The 23549-nt window shown below is 47.6% G+C and overlaps 1 protein-coding gene and 2 non-coding genes across 3 annotated transcripts; 2 read left to right on the top strand and 1 right to left on the bottom strand.

Moving 5' to 3' along the window:
• Positions 1-1617: 1617 nt before the first annotated feature.
• On the top strand, positions 1618-23431 carry LOC135824435 (protein kinase C alpha type-like). The gene is made up of 17 exons (XM_065337174.1): positions 1618-2146; positions 7395-7503; positions 8218-8329; positions 9252-9395; positions 10102-10258; positions 10470-10575; positions 11346-11507; positions 11752-11883; positions 12600-12773; positions 13818-13909; positions 14540-14602; positions 15371-15509; positions 15819-15899; positions 19613-19720; positions 20903-21043; positions 21524-21634; positions 22380-23431. The coding sequence occupies exons 1-17, from the start codon at positions 1962-1964 to the stop codon at positions 22419-22421; spliced, it is 2058 nt and encodes a 685-aa protein (XP_065193246.1). The 5' UTR covers positions 1618-1961; the 3' UTR covers positions 22422-23431.
• On the bottom strand, positions 16607-16679 carry Trnar-ucg (transfer RNA arginine (anticodon UCG)). The gene has a single exon. It is a non-coding gene; the product is annotated as a tRNA-Arg (tRNA).
• Trnas-uga (transfer RNA serine (anticodon UGA)) lies at positions 17267-17348 on the top strand. Its single transcript has one exon. It is a non-coding gene; the product is annotated as a tRNA-Ser (tRNA).
• Positions 23432-23549: the final 118 nt, after the last annotated feature.

A 23549-nucleotide genomic window follows, 5' to 3' on the forward strand; every position in this document is an offset into this window, starting at 1 on the left:
GGCGGGGCTAATATGTGGGACGTGTGCGCTGAAATGGGATGATTCCGAAAAGAGAAAAAAGTCACCTTCTAGCAGAATTCTGCCCACTTCTACAGCTAATGCTGATATTTAGCAAGTATACTACTGTTCTGATGTTGGTCATCAAGAAAAAGGGGGTAACTACCAGTGCTACGGCCAAAAAACTGGTTTTCCGGTATTTTTTGGCCTAAATTGGCAATTGTGAGTACGCTATGTTTGGCCCCTCCCCCGAGTGAAACCGGCCGGTAGAACTTGATAAAAATTCGTCTCCGTACACTAGATATCCAACGGAACAAAGTGCAATCATTTGTAGCCACGTTTCAAACAAAAAAAAATTGGACCCGAGGGGTAGGAGCCACCTTAAAGGGGAAGTATACCCTAAAATCAAATTTTCACCAGTTGTAGTCTTCTGGGTGCTGAGTCGAATGGTCTTGGTCCGAGGAAGCTGCGACGCTCCCTTCCTACTTGAATCCCAATCGAACTCGCGCACTTCCACCGAAACTGGGTGACTGCGCCCTACTAGATGGGGATTTGTATGCAAAATGTCACTAAAAGCGCCATTTCGTTCTTATAAAAGCACGGATGACCGCGATTGGCCCATATGTTGTAGTCTTTTGGACGCTGAGTCGACTGGTTTTGGTCCGAAAAGGCTGCGATGCAGCGTTCCTCCTTTATTCCCAATCGAACATGGTTGAACAAGCGGTCACGTGCTCCTGCGTACACCAGTCAGCTGGTCACCGTGCCTGCAGGGTACAACTTACTAGCCTGTTTGACCTTTTTTGGGTGCAGTCCTGTCACTCGAGTTGAACTCGAGTTGAACCTTGGTGTGAAAGTTGTCACCTGCTGGCGCGGTGACCAGGTGATTTGGGCACCCAGGAGCACGTGACCGCTTGTTCAACCATGTTCGATTGGGAATAAAGGAGGAACGCTGCATCGCAGCCTTTTCGGACCAAAACCAGTCGACTCAGCGTCCAAAAGACTACAACATATGGGCCAATCGCGGTCATCCGTGCTTTTATAAGAACGAAATGGCGCTTTTAGTGACATTTTGCATACAAATCCCCATCTAGTAGGGCGCAGTCACCCAGTTTCGGTGGAAGTGCGCGAGTTCGATTGGGATTCAAGTAGGAAGGGAGCGTCGCAGCTTCCTCGGACCAAGACCATTCGACTCAGCACCCAGAAGACTACAACTGGTGAAAATTTGATTTTAGGGTATACTTCCCCTTTAAGCTAGTTTCGACTGATTGAGTGCTTTTCGTGACGATTCTCGAATTTCATTCGAATATTCGATTTGCTGATGCTCCGTAATGACAAGATGTCAATGCCATGACATTGCACATAACAATGATTACCGGTATGTACATGACAAGCGCATGCATGCAATCGTGGGCATGCATACATCAGTCTCCGATCACTGGCGATCAGACGACGACGAGTCTCATCAGAGTAGTGCAGTGTGCATCAATGCCAGTGCAGTGCATGGCTTGGTGCGCCGAGACCGGAGACTGTACAGTCTGTAGTGCAGAGTAGTTTATAAAGGGCGTAGATCTACTAGTACTAGTACTAGTAGACTGTAGTGTAGGGCAGTATTAGTAGTGGGGGGCCTGTACTGGGACGACCTGGAATTTTTTTCTTTCCTGCAAGGCTGCATGGTCAGTGCTGCTGCTGCTGCTGCATGCGCTGGAAGTGCGGCTGTTGCAGACGTGCAGTCGTTGTGCGTGAGAGATAACGCACCTCTCTGGTTCTGCTTTTCGAGCCGGGCCCGGTCAGGCTCTGAAACGCTGGGAGCGGTGCCAGATATTAGGACTAAAATAATTGCTGGCGCGCATATCTGCTGTGCGCTGCAGCAGCGGATTTGTGAACACCTCTAGAATTATTTTGGCTGTTGACTGGCCAAGAGGGAGGCCGCAGCTAGCGTGCGCTCTCCACTTTTGTAGCACGCTATGGCGTCCAGGACGAATAGTACGGTGAGCGAGGACGGGAAGTCTCGGGATGGCGTTCCAGCGTTCGCCCGTGGTCGTCGGGGCGCAGTCAAGAAGAAGAATGTCGTCAATGTTCGCGACCATGAGTTCGAACCTCGTTTCTTCAAGCAGCCCACTTTCTGCGCCCACTGCAAAGAATTTATTTGGTGAGTAATATTTTTCCGTACATTGTAGTGTTGTCTTGTGGAACAGTTACTAGCGGCACTCGATGATTGGCTACTGTGCACATACGGACTCCGAACAGCCGCTAGCCGTGGTTCATATCCATTTCACAGGGCAGCATCCTGCAGTTCGCAGGTTGTGATCAGTTTGTACTTGTGTGTGTACGAGTATGCCTGCTTGTTCTGTGACCAAATCAGCTCCAGTAAAATTTGGTCAATTTTTAAATTTCCTTTTCGTCCTGTTGTAGAACAGTGTTGTAATTGTCCGTTCTGCCTCTGGTAGGGATATAGGCTCTTGCACTAGTCGCTGCCCTTCACTGTTGTAATTGTAAAGCCTTCTTCCCCCAACGTGAAAGGTATCCCACGAGAAGTTATTACCGCGAAATAATTCCCAACACCAATGCCCCCCGCGTTGTGGGTTTGAGCTGCGCGTGATTCCGTAGAAACTCGAATGTGATTTGGTAGCAACATGGCTGTGCGCGCTGCTAGCGTTCTGTCCGGATACGACTACCGGTGAAACTGTCTGTTCTCCCACCACACTGGCACGGTTCCTTCGAGCCCTGTAAATGACTTCACGTACTTCGAGGGAAGCGCAACAGGATCGCCGTGATCATGACGCGTGTGGCGTTTGTACGCACGCGTGCTACTCCAAACTGCCCGATGTCGAGGTCTGTACAGCGAAGGTCCACGTCCTCGTTCCACAAGTAGAACAAAGTGTGTACATGTACATGCACCGCCTGTGCTTGCGCAGCTTGACTTGCGTCTACCGACCGTGCCAGAGAGCGACTGTGTGTCCGTCGTTTGCATTTTCTGGAGTGGATTTTGTCGGCATGGATTGTTTGCTGCTGTATGGAGTGGTGTTACCTCGCACCAGTTGGGCCTGCCCTCCAGTCGCAGTTGTCACGCGTGAAGCAGAAAACAATCATCTTGAGTTGTTAGCTGCGACAGACGAGACTTGCATCTGCGCCCGAAAATATTAATTGCAATTCTAATTGCCAGGCGCATAAGTAGGAAAGACGCATAACAGTTTCGTATTCGTATTCCTTGACTCAGCTTCTGATGAACGCCGCCTAAGCTCTGGAAACATTGTAGTACTAGAAGCAGCTTCTCCGATCTTCAGTTTCGAATCGTTTGTTCGTATCACGCCCGTCACCGAGCATGAATGGAACGCAAGAGAATTGTTTTGAATGTGTGAAATTGTTTGGAATATGTGACGAATTTCACGAGTACTCGAAGTAGGATTTCGTGCTGTTGATCGTGTTGTTGATATGGCACGTGTACCCACTCTGGGCGATGGGAATGCGTCACGCCGTCAGGCACAGAGTTTTGTTTTTCCGAAAATGCACTAAACACTAGTCCTGCCCTCTATAACTTTATGAATGGCAGAGCGTCAAGGCATCAATCATGAAGCCACGCTGCCATCACACACTACTATGTGGGGATGCACTGGCATAGAGATAGCATTCAGGCATTTCCTGCTTTCCCAGGTCTCTGGCAGTCTGGGCTACTTTGGATCCTCTCATGGGAGATGTTGTTTAGTGAAACCTTTGCTGCACTTGCTTGCTCCATAGTTATAGTATTTTAAAAGGTAAATCCGGTGGAACAAAAAGTGATTTTAAAATGTCTACTCACGAGTTTCATGCTGAAAATCAATCATCAGGACACTGGGGCTATACTATTACTAAGTATTAGAAATGTGTGTGTGTGTGTGTGTGTGTGTGTGTGTGTGTGTGTGTTGGGGGGGGGGGTGGGGGCTTGCTCTCCGTATACAACATATCATTAGAATTGTCCAGGGAATGGCATTATCAACTGAACGCACAATATAGCCATAGGTGGGTGGTGTAGCTGTCAATCACTGTACTGTTGTAGTCAACTGTCGCACTAGAGAATACAAGACACTGCCTCTTTGGCCATGAATTGCACTTGCTTCTGACTATTATTAAAATTTCCCCGGGAGTGTCAATAATGTCCCTAGCCGAACATACATGTATGCGGGTGGTGTTGTTTGTAGTTTGACAATTGACCGCTGTTCTGTTGTACTCCAAAGTTGTTGTAGCGCAGGACAATACAGGAGACTGCCTTTCTTGGGCATGAATTGCTTACTCTGTACTCTGTGCCATTGGGGAATGTCATAAATAGTTAGTGGCAGTTTAGGTCGTATAGAGTGAGGGACTTACTTACGGATGGGTTACATTTTCCTCATTGGGCAAGGGCCAGTGTGAAAATCCATGAAGGATTAATCAAGTTGTGACCAGTCCTTTTTTGTTATTTTGAATGTTTGATGTTGGGAGTTAATGCCGTAAGCTCTGCAACCAGCGTTCCACACCCTGCTCACTTGTGTTCTATGCTGGCTACTGGCATCAATGAAGTAGATTATCTGCCCATGTTCAATGCAGCTCACTTAGTACGTAACGTTACTCTGATAAGGCGTAATCTTGCTTAGTACAAACTCTGATAATACATAATCTCGCTTATTACGTACTTTCTTTTTGACATAATCTTGCTTAGTACGAACTCTGATAAGATAATCTCTTCTTCAGTACGCAGGAGCTGGCATGTAGTGATCCCCATACTGATGTACAGTGAAACCTGTCTAAGACGACTGCTCAAGGGACTTTCAAAGTGTGGTCTCTGCAGCCAGGTGGTCTCCTTATCCAGTGTCATTTGGAAATAGCATCCCTTGGTTCTGGTTGCAGTGATCTTCTGAGACAGGTGGTTGCCTTATCCAAGTGGTCGTCTTGACAGGTTTTACTGTATTTCATGGTAAAAAGTGCCTTGCAATAGTAAGTACACTAGTCTGCTGCCCGCTGATGGGGGTGCGTCTTATCAGAGTTCCACCAAGAGTTCCACCAAGAGTCCATAAACAAGAGTATGCAAGTGTGATCTCTTTTCTATGGGCCAGATGCGCGGCGCGCTGCCTTCATTACATCATTCAGCTGCAGTCCGCGCACTGCGGAAAATCAAACACCGCACTTTCCCTCCGGTTTGAAATGAACTTTCGTACGGAACTGGAGTTCACGCGCCAGAATTCAGAGATCGTGTAGGTACTGGAACGAATCGAGCAAAAAACGGATGGGCTCGTACGAGAAATTATGAGTTTGAATGCATGCTTTCAGAGCGCGATGAAGGCAAGTTACGTAATGAAGGCAGCGCGCCACGCACTGGGCCATAACCACAGTTGCATACTCTTGTTTATGCACTCTTGGTTCCACTTATATAGTCTATAAGATCAAGATTGCCAGTGCAGACCAGTCACCAACCAGAGTAGAACCTGTGCACCGGTGCATTAGTCTGGGACATCTGAGATTTCTAGCGTATCCAAGAGTGTCAAGTTGTACCAAGGGTGCGGCTATGAAGCCTTCACTCGTTTGGCAGCCACCAGCCAGCATGCATCTTATCTCGGCCGAGATGATAGCAGGTACTAGGCCACCGTTGTCAATTTTCACCAAACTTACGGCAGAACTTACGGCAGTGGAGTGATAGTAATTGCAGTAAGGTGGCATGAGACTAAACAGTAATCACAAAGCCGCCTTTTACTGATGGATTTCAATTTGTGTGAATACGTCTTCCCACAATTTCCCAGCATCAGATCTTCAATGAGATAATACCTATCTAACATGGAAGTACACGTCACCGAACTATCCCATACTGACATAGTGGTTAGAGTGTGATTTCTGCATTAGGAATCTCTGCCTCGTGTATGGAGCACTGTTTGAGCAGTGGAAGTGTGGGTATTGAGCACTGTTTGAGCAGTGGTAGTGTGGGTATATCGGAGCACTGTTTGAGCAGTGGAAGTGTGGGTATTGAGCACTGTTTGAGCAGTGGTAGTGTGGGTATATCGGAGCACTGTTTGAGCAGTGGAAGTGTGGGTATTGAGCACTGTTTGAGCAGTGGAAGTGCGGGTACTGAGCACTCTTTGAGCAGTGGAAGTGTCGGTATTGAGCACTTGTTGAGCAGTGGAAGTGCGGGTATTGAGCGCTGTTTGAGCAGTGAAAGTGTGGGTATTGAGCACTGTGTTAGTAATGGAAGTGTATGGGCGATGGAACCAGTCCCGGTGGTCAAGCCATGGCCCGGCCAACTGGTTGGCCACCAAGCCAAGTTTACTGCCGAGGAGATCATAACTGTGTACCCGCTATATCCATTACAATGAAGTCAATTTCGTATCGCAAACAGATTGGAAAGGGTACCCCGTAGGGAGACTATAGGTCTGTGGGGACTGTCCTAGAGAAATATGAATAAATATAATAATGAAGTCGCATCATAAAGGACTATGGTATAGCCGGACTAATCGATAGCTGCTTACGCCTGTCCAGTCAGTCGACTGTGTAGTCAGTACCTTGGTGATACTGTAGCGTCATAACTTGTATGAACATGATACAGTTGTGGCTATTGTTACGCCTTTGAAAGCAATCTCGATATCCACGTCGGGACATCAAACAACTCATGGTCAGGACAGTGTAAATGGATTGTCCATGAGACGAGATTCACTCCGAGTGGCCTAGCCCGTAAAAGTCAATGGTGGGCAGTTACGACTGTTGCAAGCATGTGGTAGCTCCGTTGTGCCGTGCCCTCTTTGCCGAATATGATAATACTCATCTGTTGGTTCCATGACTACTTTCCTCATGCCAGTCCTACTTCAATGTACATTGAATGTTGGGATCAGTGCACAACTCTGTGTATGTTATGCGGTGTTTGCATAGTGATGTGTATATACGTGTGTGTGTGTGTGTGTGTGTGTGTGTGTGTGTGTCAGTGTATGTGTGTACTTCGTTTAGCATACATTAGCATCTGTGCCAGCTAAGACAGGCTGTTGTTTGGCATGCATGAGCAACGTGTGTATGTTGATTAGCCTCGGTGTGCCTATGAAGGTCCTGTCGATGCCTTTCATGTAGCTACGATCAGTCCGTTACTTGGTTGTGTGTGTGGATGTGAAGTGAAAGGTGGGGAGAGGGGTGGGGGGGGGGGGGGTGATGGTGGAGGGTGTGTGTTGGGGGGGGGGGGGGGGGGGAGGGGTATGTCGCCCTGGGAACAAAATGATGTTGGGTAGGTTTCTGCTGTCTGTCTGCTTGTAAGGAGAGTCCCTCCACTTCCACTGGTCCGCATGAACATATATCTCTTGGGTAGGCTCTACTGCGGCCTGTCTGCCGTCGTTGCCATCACCACCTTACCTCTGTCTGATGGTACGCCTGTTTGTCTTCTTTTGTGTGTGCGTGTGTGGGTGTGTGTTATGCAGGGGTTTTGGCCGGCAGGGATTCAGTTGCAGAATTTGTCAGTTTGCAGTACATCGCCGCTGCCATGAGTACGTCAGTTTCATCTGCCCTGGTGCAGAGAAAGAGGATGAGGTATGTGTACTTACATCTCTACAGGGCACATACACAGACATACACACACACACACATGCATGCATGTACACACACGCACGTGCTCACATACACACACACACATACACACGTACATACACATGCACACAGACACACACACACACACACACACACACCTGGCCTGGCCTGGTGTACAGCTGCCAAATGCTTGGCCACGCCGCCCCCGAGACAGGGGAGAGTAGAAGAGAGAGTTCGAGAGAAGTCAGCACTGCCACTAGGAAGCCGCTCCGCCACGACGCCGTCCACGATTTCAATTTCACACACACACACACACACACACACACACACACACACACACACACACACACGCACACACACACACTCTCTCTCTCTCTCTCTCTCTCTCTCTCACACACACACACACACTCTCTCTCTCTCACTCCCTCTGCCACCGATGATGTTTCTTTCGCCCGACTGTGGCCACATGTGTTGGTTTGGCAATTATTCTGTGTTCTGTGGCTATCTTTGTGTTGGTGTGGTACTAGCTTCTTCTGTGTTGTTCTGTGGCTTTATGTACGTGTGTATGAGTGTGCGTTGTGTGTGTGTATGTGTGTGTGTGTGTATGTGTATATGTGTGTGTGTGTGTGTGTGTGTGTGTGTGTGTGTGCGTGCGTTCGTGCATGCGTTTATGTGTGTGTGTGTGCTGCTCTGTGGCTCTGTGTTGTGATGTACCAGGGTGCATCATCTCCCCACAAGTTTAAGGTGGCCACGTACAGCCAACCAACGTTCTGCGATCACTGCGGCTCCATGCTCTATGGACTTGTCAAGCAAGGTCTCAAGTGCTCAGGTACTGTTGCAGTTAAGGTTTAACGCTCCCTCTCCCCACCCCCTTTTCAGGCGCAAAGTTTAGCAACTGTGCCATAACCCACCAGCCGTCTTTCAATTTTCTAACAGAGAGGAGAGATGGAATTGTGTGTTCCCTTAAATTAATGATTGATGTTTTCTCGCTATTGAAACTTTTAAACGTTTGCCTCTATGGAGATCCAAATCTCTAAGTGAGCCAACTACCTACTAGACTCAAGCCAAGGCATGTGGAGAATCCAGTGATACAGAATACAAATGCAAAATACCGGGAATTGTGCATCCCAAATTGGTAGGTTCTAGTGCTCGCTGCCCCCCCCCCCCCCCCCCCCCACCACCGCCACCAACTATTCTCCTGGCTAGAACCCGTGTGTGTAGGTGACCATTGTAGATCTTCATGTTTTGAGTTGGAAGGTGATCTCCGCTTGTTTGTGTGTTCGTGTGTGGGTGCATCTGTACACCAGTTGGCGCCTTCGAAATGTGGCGTTCGCGTGTGCATGCTTTTGCATGCGCACGTGTGTGTGTGTGTGTGTGTGTGTGTGTGTGAGTGTGTGTGTGTGTGTGTGTGTGTGTGTGTGTGTGTGTGTGTGTGTGTGTGTGTGTGTGTGTGTGTGTGTGTGTGCCTTGCGAGCTGTTGAATGGTGTAATCCCAGCACAAGTTGCTTTGTCTAACATAGCTGTTCGCTATCATCGCTTCCTCAATGGGCAGGTCTGAGGTCTGAGGCTGAGGAGATGTGTGTGTGTGTGTGTGTGTTTGTTTGTTTGTTTGTGTGTATTCACCTGGTTGTGTTTCTGTTTGTGTGTGTGTGTGTGTGTGTGTGTGTGTGTGTGTGTGTGTGTGTGTGTGTGTGTGTGTGTGTGTGTGTGTGTGTGTGTGTGCGCGTGTATGTGTGTGCTTGCTTGTACAGCGTGTGAAATGAATGTTCACAAGCGCTGTCAGAAGCTAGTACCGCAGTTGTGTGGCTGTGATCATACCGAGAAACGTGGTCGCCTTTGCTTGTGGTTGAAGGTGGTGGACACTACGCCCATACTCAAGAGCCTCACCGTTGTGGGTAGGTTGCAATGCTGCTGGCTGTCGTGAGCCGGTCTTAATCTTCTTCACACCTTGCTTCTTTTCCCCAAACAGACTCCAGAACCGAGTGGCAATGTTTTTTACTACAACTCGCCAACAGTGTGCCTGGCAGACCTATGTGCTCGAAACGTCAAGATCCGGCTACAAGAGTGTACTAATCAATTTCTCCTGTATCCTCTTCTTTGCACATTTCCATAGAACTAAAAGTACTCCTACCTCCTATCAATTGTACAAGTGTGTGCAGGTCTAGCGGATAAGAACCTCTGCAAGTTTTCAAGAAAATGTATTAGGACTATCAACATGATGACTGGGACTTCTCCGCCTCATGGAAGGTTGATCAATCTGAATATCGACTAGTAGGTGAAACTTGTTGGTAGGGGGCTGCGGGAAACTGAGCTAAGCCGCCAATGATTTCCAATGAAAATCAAGATTTGGCAACAACAACAACAACAAAAACTTCACCATTGCCAGCCACTGGCTATACAAATCTTGTTCTGTGCTGTGCTCAACGGGTGGAGCGTAAAGACCTTGAAATTTGTTTGCAAACTGCTGCTCACAACTGAGATATGCCCACAACGAGTGACTTCCAATGAAAATCAAAAAGTTTCAAAATGTTCCCTGAGACGTGTTTTGCTCTTGCTTACAATGACCCCCATTTCCCTTTGTTTCTGGTGTTGACATGACAGTTCGTGAAGCAAAGAACTTACCGCCGATGGATGCTAATGGCTTGGCTGACCCGTACGTGAAGCTGACGTTGTCTAATGATCCAAACAAGTCAACCAAACAGAAGACAGGGACGGTGATGAAGACCTTGAATCCAACCTGGAATGAGACGTTCATTTAGTAAGTTGGGTGGGTTGGTGCGGGGTGCGTGCGTGCGCGCGTGGGTGCGTGCGTGCGCGTGTGAGTGGGCAGGCACGTGCGTGTGTTGTGTGTGTGGGGGGGGGGGGGGCAGGGGCAATGCATTAATGTGTGTGTGTGTGTCTGGGATTTGGTTCATCTGTAATCATAGATGTGTGATTGTGTGTGTGTGTGTGTGTTTGTATTTCTCCAGTCCGTTATCACCGAACGACTTGAAGCGAAGCTTGGTCATTGAAGTCTGGGATTGGGATCGCACAACCCGCAATGACTTCGTAGGCAAAATGACATTCGCAATAGAGGTGAGGTTTGATGAGCTCATGACCTGTTTTTGCAGCTGCAGAAAGGATTCCCCAGACTTACTGTCGCGAAAATAATCCGGCCAATGGCCCGGTTGTGAGTTGACTGCCCTTTTTAGGCCAATTTTCGGTCATTAAGAGGTCGACTAATAACGAAAACATGGATGGAGTGAATGGGATTTTCGGTCTTTGACCACTTGCTGGTGAGCTGATCTACTCACCTCCCACCGCTTTAGGAGCTACATCTGCGCCTTGATCCTTGAAGGGTGGTGGCGTTCCTACGGATGCGGAAAACCCGGCTTCCAGCCGAGTCTCGCGAGAACCGTGAAATTATTATTATTTTTTTATAACCGGTAAAATACGGTGTGTGTAGTGGTAGGGATGTGCAGCGCCGGCAACGCTATTTTATTCATGAGGTTGGATTTCATTGGCCAGTACTGTGGTACTAGTGGTAGTACATGCATCCCATGTACTGTATAGCTGGCATAGAACTGGCTGGATTTTTGTTTGGTGGCGACTGTAGTAGGTGGAGTATCGTATGCTTGTGTGTGTGTGTTTGGGGATTTCCCGTTACTGTTCGGTTTGATTTGCACACTGCCTGGTTATGGGGACTGAGTGATCAAAAATGAGTCACAGGATAACCTGCAATGGATAGCTGATGATTCTATAATAGATATAGCACTGAGACCTAAGGAGAATGAACCTATGTTGTTGTCGTCGTCGCCGTCATCTTCATGATTGTTGCCGTTTTGAAACTTGCTGTTCATGTCCAGGACATTGCAGCTCTGAAGCCGACGCAGCCGGACGGTTTTCACGAGTGCTGGTACAAGCTGCTAAACGAGAGCGAGGGCAGCGCCTACAACATGCCTATCGTGGAAGGACCTCTGGACGTTCGGATGGGCTCACGACGGAGTTCAGCCGCGGTTTCACCTTCGGTAAGGCGCTCAGGGAGAAGTTCCGTTTATCCTGATATCCGTTTATCCTGATAGGCCCTGGTGCTGCAGTGTTTTGCTTCGGTAAGGCGCTCAGGGAGGAGCTCCGTTACTCCTGACAGATGCATTAACCCCATATGTTTCATTTGGGCCACATGCGAACTGTGCTTACTATTATTATTGGTATACAACACCTCAGGAAGTGACATGTTTGCTTTTATTGACACTTGCTGCTTCATTTTTCTAGAGCGACCCTGAACGATCGCTTGCAGAGGTGAGCTCGCTGACCATAAACGACCAGGGAGACATCAAGGGACGAAAACCGAAGCTCTCCGACTTCCAGTGGTTGAAGGTGCTCGGCAAGGGTAGCTTTGGAAAGGTAAGAATCTTTTGTTCTGCATGCGGAAGCTGAGAAATGCTGGGTCTTCTAGGTAGTAGGCAGAGCCTTTGGAATAAACCGTATTTCCCCGGTTATCAGTCACACTCGATTAAAGTTTTTATCCCCATTTTCAGGTCTGAGCAATTTTTTCAATATGCAATGTAGGTATAAATAGGGGAGGGAAAATGGGGGAGGGAAAAAGACCCAAGTGCCATCAGTATGTGTGGCACGTGTTGTGAGCTGCCTTTGGAGTGAAAAACTTGTCAGCGCCCTCTAGGTTCATCCTGGTCCCATAGCTCAGTGGTTAGAGCATTGCTCATGACAAGCAAGGTCCCGGGTTCGAGTCCTGGTGGATCTGGCGATGTTTTTCTCTTTTCAGGCAGTTCACTTCCCCGACTTATCCTTTGAATTCGAAGTTCTCCCAATCCTTTCAAAAATGTAGGTATACGCGATATTATCATCATAGATAAAGATCAATGATTCTCATGCAGACATGCGTCTCTGGCTGTCCATTTGTCGGTCTCACTATCTCTCTGTCCTGGCAACAGGCTGTATACTTTATTTATAGTGGAAATCAAAACAGGCAAAATGCCTAATAACATTGGACCCACTGTACAGGTGATGTTAGCATGGCTGAAAGGTACAGGTCAATGCTTTGCCATCAACAGTGCCTATCTGTGTGTGTCTGTCTCACTATCTATCTGTTTGGGCAACAGGTGATGCTAGCACAGCTGAAGGGCACCGACCAATGCTTTGCCATCAAGGTGCTCAAGAAAGATGTCATTGTCCAGGACGACGACGTCGAGTGTACCATGATTGAGAAGAGAGTGCTGGCGCTGCAGGGGAAACCCCCTTTCCTCACGGCACTCCACTCGACTTTCCAGACCCAGGTAAGGAAGCGGGCCTCAGTGAGATGTGAGCGTTGAGTTTTTTTTTGGAACATCCTTGTCAGTTGTTTTGTATCAGTCGAAGGTTCACACAGGAGAGTGGAGATTTGCGTATTTCTGTTGTAAGAGCTCGTTGTTCTTTTTTTTCGTGTCACCTGGTTATCGGCTCCCACCAGATGGTCTTGTTGCTTCCGCCAACAATGCTCTTGTTGCCTGTGCTGCGGCTGCTGCTGCTGCTGCTGCTGCTGCTGTTGCTGTTGCTGCTGCTGCTGTTGCTGCTGCTGCTGTTGCTGCTGCTGCTGTTGCTGCTGCTGCTGTTGCTGCTGCTGCTGTTGCTGCTGCTGCTGTTGCTGCTGCTGCTGTTGCTGCTGCTGCTGTTGCTGCTGCTGCTGCTGCTGCTGCTGTTGCTGCTGCTGCTGCTGCTGCTGTGCTGCTGCTGCTGCTGCTGCTGTTGCTGCTGCTGCTGTTGCTGCTGCTGCTGTTGCTGCTGCTGCTGTTGCTGCTGCTGCTGTTGCTGCTGCTGCTGCTGTTGCTGCTGCTGCTGTTGCTGCTGCTGCTGCTGCTGCTGCTGCTGCTGCTGCTGCTGCTGCTGCTGCTGCTGCTGCTGCTGCTGCTGCTGTGCTGATGATGGTGTTTCTCCTGCTGCTGCTGGCTGTGGCGGCTGCTGGCTGTGGCGGCTGCTGCTGCTGCTGCTGCTGTTGCTGCCTCTGTTGCTACTGTCTCAGACTTTTGTGTGGTTGTTTTGTCTCCTGTAAGCCCATTGCACATGTCCAGAATGCAATGTAAGAGTAATGGCTGTGAAAAATCTTGCACCTGGTGTGTACTGTCCAGTACCCTACACACACAACCATACCCAGGTGGCTGTGTAGGCTCATGGCTCTGCAAACAATATCATTGCACAATGGGCTTACTGAGGTGCGCCTCTCTCCACTGCATATAATTGTATGTGTGTGTGTGTGGGATTCGGTTTGTCTGTAATCATAGATGTGGGATTGTGTGGATTCAGACATCTGTGTATTGTATTATGCATTGTGCTGCACTGTCCAGGATCGACTGTTCTTCGTGATGGAATTTGTCAATGGTGGTGACTTGATGTACCACATCCAACAGCATGGCAGATTCAAGGAACCGACGGCAATGTAAGTCAGGGTGGCATGCCTCAAAGCTGGTGTTTCTCCTGAAGTTTCATTTATTATTGTAGGTTGCTTGTCTGTGCTAAATTGGTGGGTCTAACTCGTTTGATATCGGAAGGCATTATAGCCATGTTGTTTATGTGTGTGTGTGTGCGTGGGTGCGTGTGTACGTGTGTGTGCGTGTGTGTGTGTGTGTGTGTGCGTGTGTGTGTGTGTGTGTGCGTGTGTGTGTGTGTGTATGTGTGTGCTTTCTTGTGTGTGTGTGTGTGTGTGTGTGTGTGTGTGTGTGTGTGTATGTGTATGCTTGTGTGTGCTTGCTTGTGTGTGTGTGTGTGTCTGTGTGTGTGTGTCTGTGTGTGTGTGTGTGTGTGTGCGTGCGTGCGTGCGTGCGTGCGTGCGTGCGTGCGTGCGTGCGTGCGTGCGTGCGTGCGCGCGCGCGTGCGTGTGTGTGCATGCGTGTGCGTGTGTGTGCATGCGTGTGCGTGTGCGTGTGCGTGTGTGTGCATGCGTGTGCGTGTGCGTGTGTGTGCATGCGTGTGCGTGTGTGTGTGTGTGCGTGTGCGTGTGCGTGTGTGTGTGTGCATGCGTGTGCGTGCATGTGTGTGTGTTCTGCATGCTATCTTCACTCCTACACAGGTTCTACTCAGCAGAGATTGTACTAGGTCTGTTGTTTTTACACAAGCGAGGTGTCATCTATCGGTGAGTTACACTTAGCTCTCCATGTCTCCTAGTGCCATCCATGGCATTCTCTCTCCCTGTAGCTGAGTGTTGCCTTTCAGGGGCTTGAGAACTTGAGAAGGTCCCGGTATTCCACAATAGTGCAACCATGAAGAGGTGGGGTGCGGGGGCCATCCCTAAAAAAATTTGGAGACTTGGTTCCAAATAGTCCATATTTCATTGCTTCAATAATTTTATCTTGTGATTATTGATGTCCAAAGCCGCACACCTGCCGCACCGGTTCCAACACCTCTGCCCTTGGGAGCTCTTTGCCTGTACTTCCGGTCTTGCTGTGTGGCTCTACTTTGGTCAGATGCTTGTTGCTCACCCGGTTTCAGGTTTGTGGAACCCACACTGAAATTACCAAAACTCTTGTTGCGTAAGGGTCGCCGGTACACGTTTCCTGAATCGAACAGCGTTGAACTCAACTCTTGGCCTAGACGTTTTGGTACCGAATGTGATGCTCCATGACATTTTCAACGCTCAGGAGTCCGTGTACTGTTGTACTATCTTGGGCAGACAGACGAAATCTACAGGATAAATTCAACCACCATTACCCCCACTCTCTATTAATGCCCAACCCGAACACACAAACAGGCCTTTGCTACATCACTCAACCGGTTTTGCATGCTGTTACCAAGGACTGTTTGTGTTTTACGGTTGGACGTTGGTGAAGGTGTCAAAACGTCAGCGGGGTTTCAAAGTTCTCAAACAATTTGTCTTCTCTGTTCATTGTGATGTTGGTTACAGAGATCTGAAGTTAGACAATGTGATGCTGGATGCAGAAGGTCACATCAAGATTGCAGACTTTGGTATGTGCAAGGAGGGCATCTACGCTAACGTGCAGACCCGTACGTTCTGCGGAACTCCTGACTATATCGCACCGGAGGTGAGCTTCGTCAAAGTCATCTCGGATTGTGTGTTTTGTTTAGCTTTATTTCTCTTTACCAGAAGCACAGGCAAAATCTGCCTTCTCACTGGGCGTATTGCCACAGTTCTCGCAAAATGATGAAGATACTGATATGAGAAAAAGGAAAGTGTGTGAGTGTTTTTGTGTGTAATAAATTAAATTTGTGTATGTATGAATGGGTGTGTGCGTGTATGGGTGCGTGTGCGTGCGTGCCTGTGTGCGTGTGCGCGCGTGTGTATGTGCTTGTTTATGTACATGTATGTGTGTATGCTTGTCCTTGCATTGCAGATCGTAGCGTATCAGCCGTACAACGGCTCTGTTGACTGGTGGGCGCTTGGTGTTCTTGTTTTTGAAATGGTGTCAGGGCAGGTATGTACATACTCCTTTCCAATCACTGCTGTATATGTAGTCGATGAAGCACACACTCAGTTTTGCGCTCCCTTTCTGTCGCCGTTTTTTTCTAATTCTAAATTATTTGAACGAATTTGAAGATGATAACAAGCGTTGGCTTCTTGACTCGCGCACTCAAACTTTGTTATCTAGGCAGTATGGGAGCGAACAATGCCCGTACGTTTGGGGACTTTCTATTTTCTAACTCTGAATCACACGCCTTTTGATGGCGAAAGTCGGCAAGAACACATAGGGCATCCTAAATTTGCAAAAGTCTTGATAGTACAGAGGTTCTGGAGTTTGATTTTCCGTGCCAAAATCCATAGAGGCACTGCGGGTTTTTCGAGGATTTTTCGGCACGGAGAAACCGTGTGAACTGGCTTTCATACGAACCATGTTTCGTATTGAGATTTGCATCATCGTGTGCAGAAAGACTTTTCGGGTACAAATTTGGTACACGTTTTCAAATTATAAATACGTAGCGAGGGGAATATGATGTGTTTGCAATTGTAACCTAGGCAATGACGGCAAACACTAATATTTTCCGTACTCCGGAAGTTGACTGCTTGAAAAAACTGAAAAAAATGGTAACACCTCTTCGGATTTAGGCACAGAAAATCGTGCTCCGAAACCTCTATATTTGTGTACCTCTGCCATTATGAAGTGAAACTTTAAAAAAAAGATATCGACCACGATGGGACTCGAACCCACAATCTTCTGATTCGAAGTCAGACGCCGTATCCATTGGGCCACGCGGTCATGCACACAAGAAATACTACTTTGTCTTCTCTTCCTTCTGTCATTGCATGCTTTCCCTGCAGACTTGAATTATTCATGACCCGCAGAAGAGAGAGAGAGAGAGAGAGAGAGAGAGAGAGAGGTGTTGCTCATCCACATATAAAGTGCAGGCAACTGAACTCCAACCCCTGGAGCGGTGCGCACGCATTGCAACGATCCGGCACGGGATTGTAGCACTGCGAAATAGAGACCGCTAGAATCGGTGCCGCACTCCAGCACGAAAACCAGGGGTCGGATTGTCGCCACCTCTGTATGTGACTCTCCAAATGCAGAAAACGCATCTTGGTGTGAGAAGAAATAAACGGAAAGATGACCCACTTTATGGACAATTAGAAAAGTTCCACTGATTAGTTTGATTGAAAACACAAAAAAACACATTTTTATAGTGTGGGCTGGCACTCAATTCCTCGCCCCGCAGCAGCAGCCGTCCACTTGAAAAACTTGGCACAGTACATGTTACTGGCACGTGCCTCGGCAGGCAACCGTGATTTGTGGGGCTTGGTGAAATGATGTCAGGTGTATAATATTATGATTGTGCAGATGTGTGTGCTGTGATGGCCGAGTGGTTAAGGCGTTGGACTTGAAATCCAATGGGGTCTCCCCGCGCAGGTTCGAACCCTGCTCGCAGCGATAATTATTTTTTCTTCGATTTTCTCTTTTTTTTCCAACCTTGCAAAGACTCGGACTTACTGGTATAGTCCATCAGCCAAGAACTCAGAAGTCGTCAAATTCAAGCACCCTGTTGCACTTAGAAATCGAATACTTGATTTTGGCCTCAATGGGGAGTTTAGGCACCCTGTACACCGAATCCGCAAATAAAAAGAGTAAACGACTTGCACGCTCTGCAGGGGGAAGCGGACAAAGTGACCATTTTTGGCATTTCATTGACAGCCATTGTTGTGACCTAAACCCAATCTCCAATCAGTGCCATGCGCGTTTCAGGAATGAACTTTCAGATTTTTGTGAATTACGGGAAAATTCTTGCAAATTGAGAAGATTTGCAGTGTAAACCATTGCAGTTTCCGTATTACACGTGTGCCTGGATTCAAATTACAATAAAATTGTTGTTCGCCTACTTGTAGAGTGTTGTTCCATTACACATCTCTTTCACTGTTCTATTTTATTGAGCATCCGAATACATACCTTCAGGAAGATTACAATGAGCTAGTATTGAACATCATCCACCTTCGGGTTTCCGAATAACGCACCCCGAGTCATGTCAAGCAGGTTTGAAGCGTAGTTTTTACTGTTTGGCAAAAGTGATCTACGCTTCCACCCTGAATAGAATCATCCCGGGAAGGTCCTGATCCCTGGAAAAATAAGGAACGTGGAGAGCTAAGGAATCTGCGGCGATGGATGTTGTACATCGAGTGAATGCCCTGCAGTTCTCTTCTCCATTACGACCAACTAGCAAACGCCATGGCTCTGGATGCTGACAGCAAACAGTTGAAATAAAGGCAAGGCTGCTTTGAACATGTTGCAACCAGGTAGTAGTACAGTTACAGTTGTACTACTTCGAAGTACTATCTACCACACTCGAGATCACCCAAAGAATAAAGCGATTGAATTCAAAATCCAAAAAATTGTTGGGGATCGTCTGAAGCATATATTATTCAAGCGAGGTACAGTCGGGCTTGATGACTGATCAAAGCCCTCGGGCTGGTCCCTTGGGCTTTGATCAGCCATCAATCCCTCTGTACCTCGTTTGATTATCTACTTGATACCATTGTAGTTGCAAACAAGTAACTACAACAATTGCAGTACAATAGTACATGTAGTTTTTTGAATTAGTTATTTGAAAATGGTGAGCATCTTCATCTTCTTCCCGGTGCGCATGTACACATATTTTTTGAATCTGTACGTGCTCCAAGCCAACTCACCTCTGCTCAAATCGACGGTGATTTATTTCGCGATTTTAGGTCGATCGCCACGGAAAACCACACCAAACGTTGACAAAACTCCACGTTTTTCACTGAAGACGCATTGGATGTCATGATAAAACGGATGGAAAACCTCGTAATGGCTGATGAAGAAGAAGAAATTTGTCGAACTTCCAAGGCGCACTGCAAAAGGAGTGCAAGAGTTTCGCCAGGGAAAGTAGGCAGGTCGGATTCAGTGATGCTTTTGCTGTCGATTGATGTCAGTTCCAGGTGTTCGATTTGTAAGTGCAACAGGGGACTCACTTTGGCACCACTGGCTGATGGACTAGTATACGTAAAGGTAACTTTCGCGTCAAACTGCACCACAGTTGGTCAATAGAGAGATTTCGGGGTACCATTCTCCTTGCCAAAATCCGTATGGGCGCTACGGTTTTTTGGAGGCGTGCTTCATACGATTTTTCGGCGCGGAGAATCCGTGTGAACTGGCTTTCATACGAACCATGTTTTGTGTGGAGATTTTTCGTCATCGAGTGCAGAAAGATTTTTCGCGTGCCAATTTGGCACGAGAAACATCGATTTTCCCAGGGAACTTTTGATTTCAGTACAAATTTTCGAAAAGTAGTGCAGCAATAAGCATGTTGCGAATATGCTGTGGTCGGTAAAAAAGAAGAAAAAAACGATTCTCGTGAGACTCGGCTGGGGGCCGAGTTTGCGCATCCGTAGAACGGCCACCACCCTCCATGGCCACCACCCTCCATGGATCAAGGCTGTGGTCAAGTGGTTCTCATTTTTATGCAGGGAGTGTAGATCATTGTTTTGTCTCGCTGAATTGTTTTCCGAACTCGTAAAGATGTGTGTGGTGTTGAACCTAGTTCTCCTGTTTCTGTGTGTGTGTGTGTGTTTGTGCGCGCGTGTGCGTGTGTTTGTGCGCGCGTGTGTGTGTGTGTGCGCGTGTGTGCGTGCGTGCGTGCGTGCGTGCATGTGTATGTTTGCCCTTTCAACGTGCACGATCAGCCTCCCTTCGATGGTGAAGATGAGGACGAACTCTTCAGCTCGATTCTTGGAGACGAGGTTCATTTTGGAAAATCACTGTCGAAGGAAGTTTGTTCCCTGTGCATGGGTGTAAGTATTCATGTTGTCTGGTCGAAAAAACTTTCTCTCGTTCTATTGTAGCGTTGGCACGCTGGTGACTTTCACAGCGTATAGCTTATATTTTTAGCGTATCCCCGTACGTTAGCGTATCCCCGTACGTTAGCTTATCCCCGTACGTTAGCGTATCCCCGTACATTAGTGTACGGAGTCTGCCTGTGTATAAAAGCTGCTGCTCACGATTCTTTTTATTGCCAGTTAGTTATATTTCAGTTCAGTTCAGTCAACTTCAGTGTCTAATAAATAACAGTGTGTTCACTGAGACCCTTGTGTATCCTTGCCTCCGAGAGACTGCGGCCCCCTAAAAAATCGGTACACTATTTCTCTCTCCTGTTTGGTCTCTCCCTCTCCTGCTCTATCTGTCTGTCTCTCTCTGCCTCTCTCTCTCTCTCTCTCTCTCTCTCTCTCTCTCTCTCTCTCTCTCTCTCTCTCTCTCTCTCTCTCTCTCTCTCTCTCTCTCTCTCTCTCTCTCTCTCTCTCTCTCTCTCTCTCTCTCTCTCTCTCTCTCTCTCTCTCTCTCTCTCTCTCTCTCTGCCTCTCTCTCTCTGCCTCTCTCTCTCTCTCTCTCTCTCTCTCTGCCTCTGCCTCTGTCTCTCTCTGTGTCTCTGTCTCTGTTTCTCACACACACCATTCCGCCGCACATGCTTGGTGAACACCTTCAAAACTATCTGATTTCTTACTCTTTCTTGTTGTTTGGGCCAGACTACTGATTGCACAGACGCAGTGCACCTTAACAAAAGAGGTGCACAATAGCACTAGGCACATACTTTGCAGCGGATTGATCGTTCCTATCTCCTTTGCCTGGCTATGCATACCTGCGCTGCTCCCAATACTGTAATTTCACAAATTTTCGGTGTACTTTTATTTTCGGTACTTTCAGTGCATCTGTTTCTTACCTAAAATTTCAATATACCGAACAAACACTAACACACATAATCCAATAGGGAACTGCTTCTCTGTACCGAAAATTTCCGTTCACCTAACCTGGCCCTTTGCCCTCATACCGAAAATATTGAGCACCTAAAATTTCTTAAATTAGAGTATCCTCCATTGTTGCCTGATGTTTGTTGTTTAAAGCCATGGAACTGTGAGTCACAGCAACAAATCCTGGAATTTCGTTTGTGTACCTCTTGTGTTGGCTACTGATTGCTGTAGTTCCTTGCCAAGCACCCGGCACGTCGTCTGGGATGTGGTCCAGAAGGCGAACAGGACATCAAGAACCATCCGTTCTACAAAACGCTAGACTGGGGACGGCTGGAATCGCGACAACTCCCGCCTCCGTTCAAACCCAAAGTGGTGAGTGAATGTCTTTTCGTCAATCTTAACCAGTATCTCCCATTACTAGCTGGCCACCACCAACATCAATTTCTAGGATTCTGTGATCAATAGTATTCAGCCCTGCCTTCCCGTTATCAATATCGCTCTGGAAGATAGCTATATTGCGAGAACAGTGTAACGCAATTATTTACAAGTGCAATCTCCAAACTTTAACAGTGCGTTTAAGTGTGCAGCTGCAATACTCTATTGAAATGTATGCGACTCACGTATTGGGCTGTGGACAGTGTGGAAGTGTGGAAGCGAAGCCACTCTTGCTCCCTGTCTGAAGCCTGTACAAACATGGCCATCCGATTGCGATGACTCTTCTTTCTCCAGTGTGTGCGTATGCAAACAACAACAAAAAACTCTGCCACTAACTTTGATCCAACCGCGTTGACTCTTCTTTCTCATGTCTGTGTGTGTGTGCGTGCGTGCGCGCGCGTGCGTGCGTGTGTGCAGAAATCAAAAAACGCTGCCAATAACTTTGATAAGGAGTTCACGGAAGAGCATCCCAAGCTGACACCGTGCGACCGAACTGTCATCGCTGCCATCAAGGACGACGTGTTCCAGGTCAGAGAACAACAATTTCTTTCTCATTTACTAGCAAATGTGTAGATGTGCCCATGTGATGGGCGAAGCTCATCCGACAACAGGTCTCTCAATTGTTTAGTTCAACTCGTTCAACTCTAACATTGTCGACTTCTATTGTACAGCGACTAGCACCATGAGGAAGAGATAGCCTCCCATCCTGTGCACTGTGCTATGATGCTGGAAGATCTCCGGTTGTACAGTCGTGGCAAAAGCAATCCGACCCACAAGTCAAAAGCGGTGCCGCACTTCCAGTTCAATTACATCTTGCTTGATTTGAAAACGCATTCGAGGGCCGCAGCAGCCGTGTGAGCCTTGGTGCTGCTTTCGGCTTGTGGGTCGGATTCACTTGGGCCCCAACTGTGAAATGCCAGAGAGGTGGGTAGGCTTGAGGTGATGAGGAGAGTCTGGACTTCCTAGAGCGGCATCACTCTAAAGGCCAGGTGTTTATGGTGTGTGTGCCATGTACTGTAACGGTCTACAAATGTTCGGCCCATTCAAATTTCGGCCTCCCGGGGCTGAAATCCATTTCGGCCGCATCGAATTTTCGGCCTGCACTGCTGCCACCTGTATATACTGTCACACTGAACCTTGTGAAACAAAAATTCACGCCGCACCAAATTTTCGGCCGAACATGAAAATAGCCGAAAATAAATATGCGCCGAATATTAAATGTTGTTGTCTTACAGTTTGAAATTCCGTGTTCGCTTGATGTTCCATTGTGCAGGGCTTCTCCTACGTGAATGCTGACTCTTCTATTAGTCCATGATGTCATCCAACATGTGTCCATGATGTCATCTAACACATGTCCATGATGTCATCTAACATGTGTCCATGACGTCATTGAACCTGTGCTCACGATGTCATCATTCATCCTTATTTCTTGTATCAGCCATATTGCATGGATGGTCTGGGCTATGTTGTAAAGTGGTAAAAAGAGACCACAGGATTGTCTATCCCCCGTCCCTATCTCCCCTGTTCCCTTGTCAATATTCCTTTACCACTGACTGCCTATGGAGTACGCTGCAGTCCGGAATTAGTACCGTCCATGTGAGCCGCCGCGCACCTGGTCTGGCGATTTGACAGTTATCACCGTGCTGTGCACCTTCCGTGTATCCCCCAGCTCCTCGTGTGCGCACACACGCATGCACGCACACCCACACACACGCACACACACATACACGCACACACACACATACACACACAAACACACACACACACCACACACAGGCACAGATCAGCCATGAATGACATCGAATGCAATGGACCTTCGTCCATTGCGTTTTGATCGGGTAGGCCCTATATGAAACGTTACTCGATGCTCGCTTTGGGTACATTCGCGTACACAAAACAACAGCACGAATTCCTTGTATTTTTTAGGATTTATACATCATTTGCGCAACTTACCGTTTACTGCTTAGTGGAGCAGTGTTTTTGCTTCCTTTACCATCTTGCTTGTGAAAATCCCCATCCCACTACTACCACTACTACTATGACAGTACCTGTTGATTGAAAGTATTATATCCTCACTTTCTTTTGTTTTTCCCCCTGTAAATCCTCTTCCAATGTTGTGCAGAAAAAGATCACCTACTAGTACTACTGGAGACGATCAGAATCAGAGATTTTTTTATTGCCTTCTTGGTTTGTGCTGAGTGTAATTATATTTTTTCCGTATTTTTATTGTTTCTTGTAACGTTAGTTGGTGTGATGAGTTTAATAACTAGTTCATTTGCTTGTTTTGTTTTGTTGTTTGTTCTCGTGCGACTTCCAGCCACTGAACACATCTAGTATAATTTCGTCTGAAAAGGTTGCGCGTGTGTGTGTCTATTTGAGTATGTGTGTGTGAGCGTGTGTGCGTGTGTATGTGCGTGTGTGTGAGAGCGTGTTTGTGTGTGTG

The sequence above is a fragment of the Sycon ciliatum genome, chromosome 9, assembly GCF_964019385.1.
Source record: "Sycon ciliatum chromosome 9, ocSycCili1.1, whole genome shotgun sequence".
NCBI classification, from domain to species: domain Eukaryota; kingdom Metazoa; phylum Porifera; class Calcarea; order Leucosolenida; family Sycettidae; genus Sycon; species Sycon ciliatum.